The following is a 12,801-nucleotide window of genomic DNA, read 5'->3' on the forward strand; positions in this document are numbered from 1 at the left end:
TCCCCACTTCACTGCCCATCCCTCTATTTCTTTTACATTTCTTTTTAGTCCCTACTTGTGAACTTCCAGGGATATCTGAATAACCACTGTCAGAGGCAAAATGCTGGTCTAGATATGATCCATTGATATGGATCAATATGGATTGATATGATCCAACAAGAATGTTCTTTGGTTCATAACCACTACAATAAGCAACCATCTTGTCTCTGTTTCAACAGCTACTCCTGAAGCCCAAATTCAGCGGAGTGGAGAAAATCAAAACCATCGGCAGCACCTATATGGCTGCCACTGGCCTAAACATGGCAGCTGGCCAAGATAACCAACAGGTGATGCCCATCCTCCCGCCCACCAGCCTGCCTTCCTGCCTGCCTGCCTTCCTTCCTTCCTTCCTGCCCACCTTCCTTCCTTCTGGATGACTCTACTGCAGCCTTCCCCAGCCTAGTGCCCATCAGATGTTTTGGACTTCAACTCCCATCAGCCCCACATGGCCAATGATCAGGAATGCTGGGAGTTGTAGCCCAAAACAAACCAAGGCTGGGGAAGGCTCCTCTGCTTCTCCCAGATCCTTCCATGGGATTTTGTGGAGCTTTGGCATCCGGAACACATGGGGGAGCCTTTCCACGTTAGCATCAGCAGTGCCACTCACACAGTGCTAACTCGCTACATCTTCTTAATATGATTTTATCTTCCATGATTCTGTGCCCATGGGGGCTAGCAGCTCTGATGTCAGTGGGGCCGTGAATCCACTCCAGGTTTCAGTCAGAACCAGTCAGAACTCTAAAGGAGCTCTCCAAGCACCTTGGATAGCTCCTTCTGAGTTCTAACTGGTTCTGGCTGAAACCTGGAGTGGATTTGCCATGCCATTGACATCAGAGCCACCAGCCACCACTGTTCTGTTCTCGCGAGTCTTGGAGTGTGGTACTCATTTTGTGGATTTATAAACTTATATGCAAGTGCTGTGGCTGCAAACTTACGCACAAATCCTGTGGGTTTGCGATGTCGCACGCATGCTGGGAAGGTGGTGCCTGTCTTCCTGCAGTCTCATAAAAAACCTAGTTTTAGGTCAAAACCACAAAAGCTCTTATAACTTTCCACCGAAACAAAGAATTTGCAACCATTACTGGAGATACAATTAAAATTGGCATCAAAATAGGCTTAGATGTGGTAAAAAGATAGGTCTGTTCGAAACAAAACTCTTATTTGTTGCTGTCATGAACCCCATCTTCTTTTTGTGCTCTGTCTGTAAGACTCCATTTGGCCAGGCTGAGGTTTCACGTAGTGATGCAACCCCCTATGAGGTGTGTTATCTCAAGATGTCTCTAGCTACAAGTATGAGTAAGGCTCAGTTAATTGGGTTGAATGATCTTAGCTGAGTTTCTGTGGGAACTTCTTCCCCACCTTAGGGGTCTGGAAATGCTGTTCCAGCTAGCATATGATTGGCTAACAGAGATCTCTTTGGAGTTGTCAGAGGCTTGAGCATAAAAAAAGGGGGGGAGCGTAGCCGCACATTGTCTTAGTTTTTGCCTTTTGTCTTGCTTTTTGGATGATCTCTGGCAAACCCAACTTTCTGGCAAACTTGGCAAGAGTTACAAAAGTCCTTTACTGCTTTGGTCACTGGGGGCCAGTAGAAGCACTTGGTAACTCTGGATTTGGCCCTTTTAATTCCTAAATACACCCTGCCCCCAGGCTATTTCATGAGCAAGATTCAAAACCCTCTCCCAAAAGGCTTGGGGAACCACCAATTGCTGTTGCAAAGTCCAGTCTAGTGAGCAGCCCTTGGGAGCATATTCTCTATATAGCGGGCCTCGATCCCTAACTAAGTGAACAGGATGAAACATAGACACAGTGCTCAGGCCACCTTCAACCTCATCCTGACACCTCTGCAAAGTTGGGTCTGCTGCCTGCACCTCTCTTAATGCTGGAGCAGCCAAAATCTCTTTAGGAATCAGCTCTGCTTCCTCCTCTTCAGAGCAGCTCAGCCTCTCCGGTGTTGGTGCTTTTACTACTGGGGAACTGGTTGTAAACTCTGAGGGTCCTCTCCCTTCAGCAGGCCCTGTTCCTTCCCCCTCAAAGCATCTGGATTGGTGGGGTGCTGCCACCCTTATGGCCAGAGGAGAAGGCCTAGAGTCCAAAGTTTCCTCCTCTTCAGTGGCTAACCCCTCCAGCCATTTTGTGGTTTGGTGTCATGGCTTGGATATGTGCCACCCAGTAACCGAAATCTAGGGATGTACGAAAGTCACTTATCTTTTTGACGGGGTGATTTGCAGTGTGGGGGGGAAGCGCTCCACACCTCCCCCCGAAATCCTAATCTGGCCGGCTCCGCTCTGCGGAGGTTCCGTGGAGCCACCGGCCAGGGCCGCCCGCAGCCGGACATCCGGCCGCTGGGCAGCCTGCAAGCAAAAAACCCCCCAACGTACGCAAATGGTGGTGGCTACGGTGGTTGCCATTTGCGTTCCCTTTTTTTTGCTGTTTTAGTCTATGTACATATTTATGTAAGCTATTACGGCGAAAAAAAGGGGAACGCAAATAATGTAATGGACGCCATTTGCGATCCTTTTCCCCCTCGCCGTTTTAGCCTACGTAAATATTTACGTAAGCTATTACAGCGAAAAAAAGGAACGCAAATAGCGCCCACTACGCTTTTTGTGTTCCCCCCTTTTTTTTTTGCTGTAATAGCTTACGTAAATATTTATGTAGGCTAAAACAGAAAAAAAAAAGGGAACACAAATGGCGGCCGCCGTAGCCGCCACCATTTGCATAAGCTGTTTGTTTTTTTTAGCTTGCCGTGATAAGCTACGTAAATACTTACGTAGCCTATCACGGCCTCCGCAGGGACGCAAATGGCGTCCCTGCGTTAGCCATGATAGGCTACGTAATTATTTACATAGCCTATCACAGCTATGATGAGGAAGCGAATGGCGGCCACAGCATGGCCGCCATTCGCAAGTCAGCGCGGACGACAACAGGTAAGTGCTCTGTTTCGTGCGCCTTTCGTGGGGTGGGGGGGCGAGGGCTTCGTTCCGCCATGGATTTCGGGGGGCCGAATGCACTGGCATTCAGCCTCACCGAGATCCGTGGCAGAATTCTCTGACATCCCTACCGAAATCATTCCCAATCAATGAACCCCCCAGGGAAGAATCAAATGACAGCTTGGCTGACGGAAGAGGCGTCACTGTCTCACTTCTTCTCCTGAGGCAGCCAGGTGGAATGATATTCAACTTCTTCTTGTTGCCTTAATCATTCTATTTCTATGGATGGCTGTTGTTATTTTTTATCGAGTTCATTTCCTTTTAGTATTTATAGGTGTGACTTCGTTCAGTTTGCCTTCTCTGTCAATTGGCTTATACTGATACATGTGTTTATGGGTGGTCCCTGCAGGATGTCGAACAGAGTTACACCCACCTGGGAACTATGGTCGAGTTTGCCATGGCTTTGGTGGCCAAACTAGACATTATCAACAAGCACTCTTTCAACAGTTTCAAGCTGCGTGTGGGTGAGCTGAGAACGTTCCTATTCATATCTCACCTTCATTATGAATACACAATGTGATGAAAACAGATGTGATGCTTTTAGAGCAGGGGGGTGGAATACCCTGGAAGCACCCTCACTGAGATCAGTCCAAATGTATCTATTCCTCTTCAGGGTCTAGCTCTAAAAAATACTGGCTCTTCAAGTTAACAGCAAATGTTGGCTGTGCATAGCACTGATTGGCTAGTGCCTTGGATATCAACAAGAAATCTCATCTCACCAATCCCCAGTTTTGCATCTTTTTTAAAAAAGTCCTGTTTTAAAAATTAGTATGGTGATGAATGAACTTCTAAACATTCAGATGGTGATCTTGAGGAGTAAGGGAAAATAAAAAAGCAGACAGCCCCATGAAGTATAGGAAATAGGAAAGGACTGATGACTCCATCAAGGTTCAATGCCATGGCAGTTCAGTTTGAAGCTTTGCAGCAGAGGAGGTAGGAGGAGGCATATAGGGTTGTTTGTTTTTGAGCCTCTTGAGAACTTTTGACCCAGCACCTCCTCTAGGCTTGCTTAGTTCAAAGTATGGCCCCTATTAAAAAATTACTTGCTGACAACAAGTATACAGTCTTTAATCCATTGTATATCTGTGGCCCAACCCTATAGTATCTTTTCCAGGTGTAAACCATGGACCAGTTGTAGCTGGAGTGATTGGAGCCCAGAAACCCCAATATGATATTTGGGGTAACACAGTTAATGTGGCCAGCCGGATGGAGAGCACAGGAGTGCTGGGGAAGATACAGGTAGGGCATTTAAAACAATGATTTTCTGACTGGTGGACTGATTTCTGTGCCATGTTTTCCTAGCACATCTTATTCCATTTTTGTCTGAACCCATCAAGCAGATTCAGGAGGACTAAGACCATAGAATTTCCTCATTGTGATCCTCGTTAGGAGTCACAGCGGGGAGGATCTGAAAGGAGGGAAGGTCTGTCAGTGGTTTCTCATGGTTGGGTAATGTGGAGAAAAAAGATACTGGGCTAGATAGGCCTTTGGTCTGATCCAGCACAGCTCTTCTTTCATTCTTAGGTTATAGATTTTACTGATAAGATTAGAAGAGGTGGCCCCCCAGTTATTCAGTCTTTGAATATCACTTCGCATGTACATTCAATTTGACTAGAAGCTGTCATTTGCAAAAAAGAATGACACCAGTGGGGATAACCTGGGTGTTCTGTAAATTTCTCCCAATTAATTAAGAGTGTTCAAACTAGCACTGTACAGAAATGACATCTTGAAATTCTCCACTGTACTTGTGGGCAAATGGACTATTTTAATGACATTCTTCAGTGGAAGGAGAAATTCTCCAACCGTTTCTCAGGAATGGGGCTCAGCATGAGCAGTGGCAGTAGCACAGCTTCTTGGTGGTTCCTTGGACTAAGGTGGCAAATTCTAGACTCAGGGCATTTTCTCATCTTGCCCCACGACTGTGGAATTCTCTCCCTTTATACCTTTATACCATATGGAACCAGAGTTGGACAAATCTAAATGAGGCTTGAAAACTTATTTGTTCAAGTCAGAACCATAGGCATTGGCATATGGAGTGAGGAACAATCGGTTTGTAACTGGGTTTCAGATTGGTTGGTTGTTTTAACTGATTGGTTGTGAGTAGTTAAAATTTTGATTTGTAGTTTAGTTAATGTGTAATTATTGACTTTGTTTATATTGTTGTGTTGTATGTTTGGGGGTTACTTGCAATGCATTTTGGTAGAGAGAACAATATACATTATTATTATTAATAATATTAATATTCCCCCCCTCCCCAGTTCTGCAAAATGGCCTTCCTTTTCTACTGGGATGAGAGACAGAAGTCTCAGAAATTTTCTCAGAAAAAATCTGAGAAATATTGGCTCAGCTCTCTTTTCGATTGATGACAGAAACCTGGAATCTTTCTTAATAGCACATTTTTCAAATCATAGTAGATCAGTTAAACCTGTACCAACATATTCTTGTTTCACTTCCCGTGATCTGTGAGGTTGATAGCAATCATACAGAGAAGCCAGCTACTCTGTGTTATAGCGCAGAATTACATTTGCAACTCCAAGAATGTTTGCAAGTCTTATATTTTTTCTGATAAAACAATATAGCTGAAACTTCTTTGAAGGCTTGTTTAGCCAAACAACATGTAGAATAATCTTCTGCCATGGATTAAGGATTATGAACACACACTGGGAAAGGAATGTTAATGAACAAAAATAAAAGTTGGGGCATGTATTCATTGTGACCTTTGTCACCCTACCCAACCAGGAAAGCTCAGGTTTTGACTGAATTACTGTATCTTTCTCTACCACACTTTTCTCATTTATGCTCCCTTCTTCCCTCCTCGTAGGTCACAGAAGAAACAGCCAAGGCTTTGGAGACACTGGGTTATGCTTGCTCTCTTCGTGGGGTTATCAAGGTTAAGGGCAAAGGTCAACTGCGAACATATTTTGTTTGTACAGACATGGCCCGGTCTAGCCCCCAAGCTCCGATGCTGAGCTGAGTCTCTTGGAATGAAACTGTGGCAAACACCAGACTCTTGAAGGCAGCCATTTCCTGTGAACAGCTACAGGCCCTTCCTTCTGCCACTTGGGGGCAGCAAAAGGCTTAATTTTAACTGACCTCTCTAGCACTTGAATTCATGCAAGTCTTTGTGGTCCATACTTGGTTCATGGGAAGCCAAAAAGACTCCGTATGTCATAATGGACTGGCTGTAGGAGGAGGCTTTAACAGTGGGGCTGGGGAAGAGATCCCAGGGGAACACCCCACACATGAAAGTAATGTGAGGTAGAGGAACTACCTTAAGAACAATTGCCTCTTCTGTGAAAGACTGCAGCACCACCAACACTGCAAGCAGAGGCCAATATGTCTCCACATTATCCTGTTGTAACAAGGCCAATGATCCACCAAAAGCACTCCAGGAGTCTGTGTAAAGGACTAGTTTGGACTTTTTTTTCTGGTTCACAAGAGGAAGGTGTCAACTCCCCAGTCAAGCCTAGCCCTTCTGGATCATCAGTTGAAGAACCCCAGACTAGTTGTCCTGTCAGCAACAATGGAGCCCATTTCCTGACACTCCTTCAACAAGCCCACTAGCTATGCAACGAAGCCCCCAGCATTGTGCCCAGAAAGATTAGAGGGGCACCTAAGCCCCGCTCACTCTCAAGCAACAGCCATTCGTAGCATGGCTTCATGGCACCTACGAGGAATAGCCTGGGGTTGGCAGGGCTGGGCACAGGCTTTGAGATGTCTGAATGGTCTTTCCTGATGGGAAAAGGCTGTAGCTGAGTGGCAGAGCACCTACTTTGCATCCACAAGGTCCCAGTTTCAATCCCTGTCATCTCCATGTAGAGCTGGGGGAGTCTCCTTTCTGAACCCATGGAAAGATGCTGCTTGTGTACCGAGCTATGTGGGCCAACGGTCTACTCCTAGAATAAGGAAGCTTTGACAGATGGGTTATTCCAGAGGATTGGGGTGGGGGAGAGATTGTGTTGCCAATGGGTGTAGTCCTCCATTGTAACTGAGGAATGGGACTAATAGAGACTAGCACTGGCTGATGTCTGTTTGCTTTGGTGCACAATGCAAGGAACTGTGGTTTCCTCTGTTTCTTTCTAGGCCATCCCCTCCCCACAGCTTTACCTCGCCTTCCTCTTTTGACTGTGGTTTGAGTGTTCGCAATCCTGCCACTTGCTCTTCTGGTAGGGTTCAAAAGCGTATCACATGTGGTTGAGGTGGCTGAGTGGTTAAGGGGCGTTGCTTTCTCCTTTTTTCTTCAAGGTGCCAATTCTCACCTGCATCAATCTCAGTTTGGGGGAAAGGTGCGGCCTGGCAGAAAGAGCATTGCCCAAGGTTTCAGGCCTAAGCCCTGGTACATCGTTCTTTTAAAAGGGCACCTTGGAGAAGGTGGAACGATTGGAGGGGCATCATTCAACTTCCCTTGTCATTTTCCTACTTAATGAATACACAAATCAGCCATGCTGTGGCCAGATTCAAACCATTCCTGGGTTATGCCACTTCTCTGAGCTCGCTCACTGCTCTGGTGTGGTGGTAAATCTTTAAGTGCAGATGCTTGTCCTAAGAGTCCCCATAGCCACATCTCAAGGAGAGTCCCAAAATACAGGCAGCAGTGTTGATCTCTCTCTCTCTCTGTCTGTACGCACATATCCACACATCTGCAATGAGAAGTAGTGCATAGCACAATATCCAATCAGCTGACAGTCATAGAATAGTGAGCTGGCAAAGGGTGTAGTGGTTAGCATGTGGGACTTCGGCTGGAGAGACTGGAGGTTGCATGAGAAAGGGAAAAAGAGGGACGCAACTTTCCCTCAGACAGCATAAGACCACCAGCTCAAGTTTTTCCAGGAATTTAGTCTCCCAGCACCAGGCTGCAGCAGTTTATCTCAAAGTTGGTGGACCAGTTCTATCCATTTTCATCTCCATCAGGAGCAGGTCACTTCTAAAGCGAATGGTCTTTCATTGCCCATTCAAGACCAAACCATCCCGTAACGTAACAGTTTGCAGCTCACAAGAATATATTGTTCCTAGGGAAATCTATTTTCACCCACCTAATGTGAGGATTGCAGCTAAGCTCAGAAGGAACAGGGAAGCTGGGGCGGGATGGGGGTGGGGTGGCAGGATCATTCTGCTCATCAAAAAGTCCCAGCACTCCAACCCTGTGACCTCTGGCTCCACTGCACCACTAAGTGTGTGTAAACCCTGAGCGCTTCTCCTGAATTCCCCTTTCTGAGTTTCCTATGGCAACTAGAGTAATGTGCAAATCCAAAGGCATATCCAAAGATCCTTTGTGAGGTTGCAAGGTTCGTGGGATGCAATGGCAAAATCCCAGTGATCCAAAGGCAGAGCAGCTCCCTTTCTGCTTGCAAGGAGGAAGAGGTGGTGGAGGTGTAACAGGGTTCTGTTGTTGTTTAGTCGTTCAGTCGTGTCCGACTCTTCGTGACCCCATGGACCATAGCACGCCAGGCCTTCCTGTCCTGCGCTCTCTCCCGGAGCGTGCTCAAGTTCATATTCATTGCATCGGTGATGCTATCTAGCCATCTCATCCTCTGCCGTCCCCTTCTCCTTTGGCCTTCAGTCTTTCCCAGCATCAGGGTCTTTTCCAGGGAGTTTTCTCTTTGCATTAGGTGGCCAAAATATTGGAGCTTCAGCTTCATTATCTGTCCTTCCAAGGAGCACTCAGGGTTGATTTCCTTTAGGATGGACTGATTTGACCTCCCTGCAGTCCAGGGGACTCGTAAGAGTCTTCTCCAGCACCACAGTTCGAAAGCATCAATTCTTCGGCGCTCAGCCTTCCTTATAGTCCAGCTCTCACAGCCATACATTACTACTGGGAAAACCATAGCTTTGATTAGACGGACCTTTGTCGGCAAGGTGATGTCTCTGCTTCTTACTATGCTGTCTAGGTTGGCCATAGCTTTCCTCCCAAGGAGCAAGCGTCTTTTAATTTCATGGCTACAGTCACCGTCTGCGGTGATCTTGGAGCCCAAGAAAGTAAAATCTGTCACTGCTTCCATTTCTTCCCCTTCTATATGCCAGGAAGTGATGGGGCCAGATGCCATGATCTTCGTTTTTTTAATGTTGAGTTTCAAACCAGCTTTTGCACTCTCCTCTTTCACCCTCAACAAGAGGCTCTTTAGATCCTCTTCGTTTTCTGCCATTAGGGTGGTATCGTCTGCATATCGGAGGTTGTTGATAATTCTCCCAGAAATCTTAATTCCGACCTCTGATTCATCCAACCCAGCATTTCTCATGATGTACTCTGCATATAAGTTAAATAAGCAGGGTGACAATATGCAGCCTTGTCGTACTCCTTTCCCAATTTTGAACCAATCGGTTGTTCCATGTCTGGTTCTTACTGTTGCTTCTTGACCCTCGTACAGGTTTCTCAGGAGACAGGTAAGGTGGTCTGGTACTCCCATCACTTTCAGAATTTGCCACAGTTTGTTGTGATCCACACAATCAAAGGCTTTAGCGTAGTCAATGAAGCAGAAATAGACGTTTTTCTGGAATTCTCTTGCTTTCTCCATGATGCAGCGAATGTTGGCGATTTGATCTCTAGTTCCTCTGCCTCTTCTAAACCCAGCTTGTACTTCCGGTAGTTCTCGGTTCGCATACTGCTGAAGCCTAGCTTGTAGGATTTTGAGCATCACCTTGCTGGCATGTGAAATGAGCGCAATTGTGCGGTAGTTTGAACACTCTTTGGCGTTGCCCTTCTTTGGAATTGGAATGTAAACTGACCTTTTCCAGTCTTGTGGCCACTGTTGAGTGTTCCAGATTTGTTGGCATATTGAATGCAGCACTTTAACAGCATCATCTTTTAGGATTTTAAATAGCTCGGCTGGAATACTGTCATCTCTGCTAGCTTTGTTGTTACTAATGCTTCCTAAGGCCCACTTGACTTCACTCTGTAGGATGTCCGGCTCAAGTTCAGTGACCGCACTATCATGGCTATCAGGGACATTCAGATCTTTCCTGTATAGTTCTTCTGTGTATTCTTGCCACCGCTTCTTAATCTCATCTGCTTCTGTGAGGTCCCTGCCTTCTTTGTCCTTTATCATGCCCGTCTTTGCACAAAACGTTCCCTTGAGATCTCCAATTTTCTTGAAGAGATCTCTAGTCTTTCCCATTCTGTTGTTTTCCTCAATTTCTTTGCATTGTTCATTTAAGAAGGCCTTCTTGTCTCTCCTTGCTATTCTCTGGAACTCTGCATTCAGTTGGGTATATCTTCCCCTTTCTCCCTTGCTTTTCGCTTCCCTTCTTTCCTCAGCTACTTGTAAAGCCTCATCAGACAGCCACTTTGCTTTCTTGCATTTCTTTTTCTTTGGGACGGATTTCGTTGCTGCCTCCTGAACAATGTTACAAACCTCTGTCCATAGTTCCTCAGGCACTCTGTCTATCAGGTCTAATCCCTGAAATCTATTCCTCACCTCCACTGTATATTCATCAGGGATATGATTTAGGTCATACCTGAACGGTTTAGTGGTTTTCCTGACGTTCTTCAATTTAAGCCGAAATTTTGCAAGAAGCAGCTCATGATCTGAGCCACAGTCAGCTCCAGGTCTTGTTTTGACTGACTGTATGGAGCTTCTCCATCTTTGGCTGCAAAGGATATAATCAATCTGATTTCGATATTGACTATCTGGTGACGTCCATGTGTAGAGTCGCCTCTTGTGCTGTTGGAAAAGAGTGTTTGCTATGATCAGCATGTTCTCTTGGCAAAACTCTATTAGCTTTTGTCCTGCTTCATTTTGTACACCAAGGCCATGCCTGCCTGTTATCCCGGTGATTTCTTGACTTCCTACTTTAGCATTCCAATCCCCTATGATGAAGAGGACATCTTTTTTGGGTGTTAGTTCTAGAAGGTGTTGTAGGTCTTCATAGAACCGATCAACCTCAGTTTCTTTGGCCTCAGTGGTTGGGGCATAGACTTGAATTACTGTGATGTTGAATGGTTTGCATTGGATTCGTACCGAGATCATTCTATCATTTTTAAGATTGTACCCCAGTACTGCTTTTCCCACCCTTTTGTTGACTATGAGTGCTACTCCATTTCTTCTAAGGGATTCTTGCCCACAATAGTAGATATGATGGTCACCTGAATTAAATTTGCCCATGCACGTCCATTTTAGTTCGCTGATTCCCAAGATGTCGATGTTCAATCTTGCCATCTCATGTTTGACCACCTCCAGCTTACCTTGATTCATTGATCTGACATTCCAGGTTCCTAAACAATATTGTTCTTTACAGCATCGGATTTTCTTTTCACCACCAGACACATCCACAGCTGAGTGTCCTTTCGGGTTTGGCCCAGCCGCTTCACTCTTTCTGGCGCTACTTGGAAATACCCTCTGCTCTTCCCCAGTAGCATATTGGACACCTTCCGACCTGAGGGGCTCATCTTCCGGCGTCATCTCTTTTAGCCTTGTGATACGTTCCATGGGGTTTTCTTGGCAAGAATACTGGAGTGGGTTGCCATTTCCTTCTCCAGTGGACCACATTTTGTCAGAACTCTCTGCCATGACCTGTCCGTCTTGGGTGGCCCTGCACGGCATAGCTTATGGCTTCACTGAGTTACGCAAGCCCCTTCGCCACAACAAGGCAGTGATCCATGAAGGGGGTAACAGGGTTCTACTTGGAATCAAAGTTGGTGTATTTCAATTCTTGCAGGAATAAACAGTATTGTATTTGTAGATAATATCATCTCCCGAGTGATTATTTCATTGTTTTTGGTCTGCATTTTTTTACAATGATACTTACAAGATTGTAAAGGCAAGTGAATTAATGGAAGTCCACTGTGCACCCGAAACACCCATTCATTGAGGAGGATGCCCACAATTTCTGTATGAGTTTCCACTTGCCTCCTTTCAACCTACCTCTGCCAGGAAGGATATTTCTGCCTTGGTGTAATTCTGCCTTGGTGTATGTGAAAATGCGCATTTTTGTGAAAAATGTGAATGTGCATATTTGCGTATGCAAAATGTGCATTTTTGTGCAGGCGCAAATATGAGCACTTGCAAAAATGCACATTTGTTGCGCATATGTGCATTTTTGCAATTGCCATTTTATTTTTTTTCAAAAAATGGCGACTGCAGAGCTTGACAAGGCTGCCAGGCTGAGTGCGGGCTGCTCGCCGAGCATGGGAGGGACTCGAGTATGGTCTGGGGACTGGCGAGTGGGGGCAGGGGCTAGGCGGGCACCCAGAGAACCCGGGTGGGGTGGGTTCGCACATCCCTAGTGAAGAAGGACTTCCTTTTATCTGTCCTGAACCTCTCACCAATCAGCTTCATGGGATGACCCCATTGGGCTCTAGTATTATGACAGAGGGAGAAAAATGTCTCCCTGCCCAAAACACTGCCATTAAACGTAACAACTTCTGCAGGGGCAATTGTCCCCTTTAGTTTAGAGACTCTGGTCCAGTCCAAGTAAAGTAATGCATAAATACATAATAATTCTTTCTGCTTGAGGCAACGGAGGACTGGCAGCAGAATTTTACTTAAACACCAGTGATGGGACCGTATCCTGAAGGCAGCAGACTCTGCTTTAGGGGATGTAGGGCAGGCCCCATATACAAACACAGATTTGTCCTCCAACACTTTGCGTCATGCCCTATCGTCCCACCTCAGGATCCACCACCTGATCCACCTCACTAATGGTAGATCTGGGCCTGCAGGCACTAGCCATACATTTGCCACCTCTCTCTTCTCTCTTTCTCTGCATATATGTATACCGGACGGGGGAGGCTGGTGGCTCTGATGTCAGTGCGGCTGTGAATGATCCAAGGTGATCA

General features: G+C 45.9%; 1 protein-coding gene across 1 annotated transcript in view; it reads left to right on the top strand.

The window, feature by feature from the left end:
• Positions 1 to 7,854, top strand: part of ADCY4 (adenylate cyclase 4) — a 59,071-nt gene extending 51,217 nt beyond the window's left edge. Inside the window, exons 23-26 of the mRNA XM_084808574.1 lie at positions 219 to 326; positions 3,379 to 3,493; positions 4,144 to 4,268; positions 5,851 to 7,854. Of these exons, the coding sequence (XP_084664700.1) occupies positions 219 to 326; positions 3,379 to 3,493; positions 4,144 to 4,268; positions 5,851 to 6,003 (501 nt within the window). The 3' untranslated portion in view covers positions 6,004 to 7,854. The remainder of the gene's footprint in view (positions 1 to 218; positions 327 to 3,378; positions 3,494 to 4,143; positions 4,269 to 5,850) is intronic.
• Positions 7,855 to 12,801: the final 4,947 nt, after the last annotated feature.

This window comes from Heloderma suspectum, chromosome 6 (genome assembly GCF_057233095.1).
Source record: "Heloderma suspectum isolate Gila_16-S chromosome 6, 16-S_ref, whole genome shotgun sequence".
Classification (NCBI taxonomy): Eukaryota; Metazoa; Chordata; class Lepidosauria; order Squamata; family Helodermatidae; genus Heloderma; species Heloderma suspectum.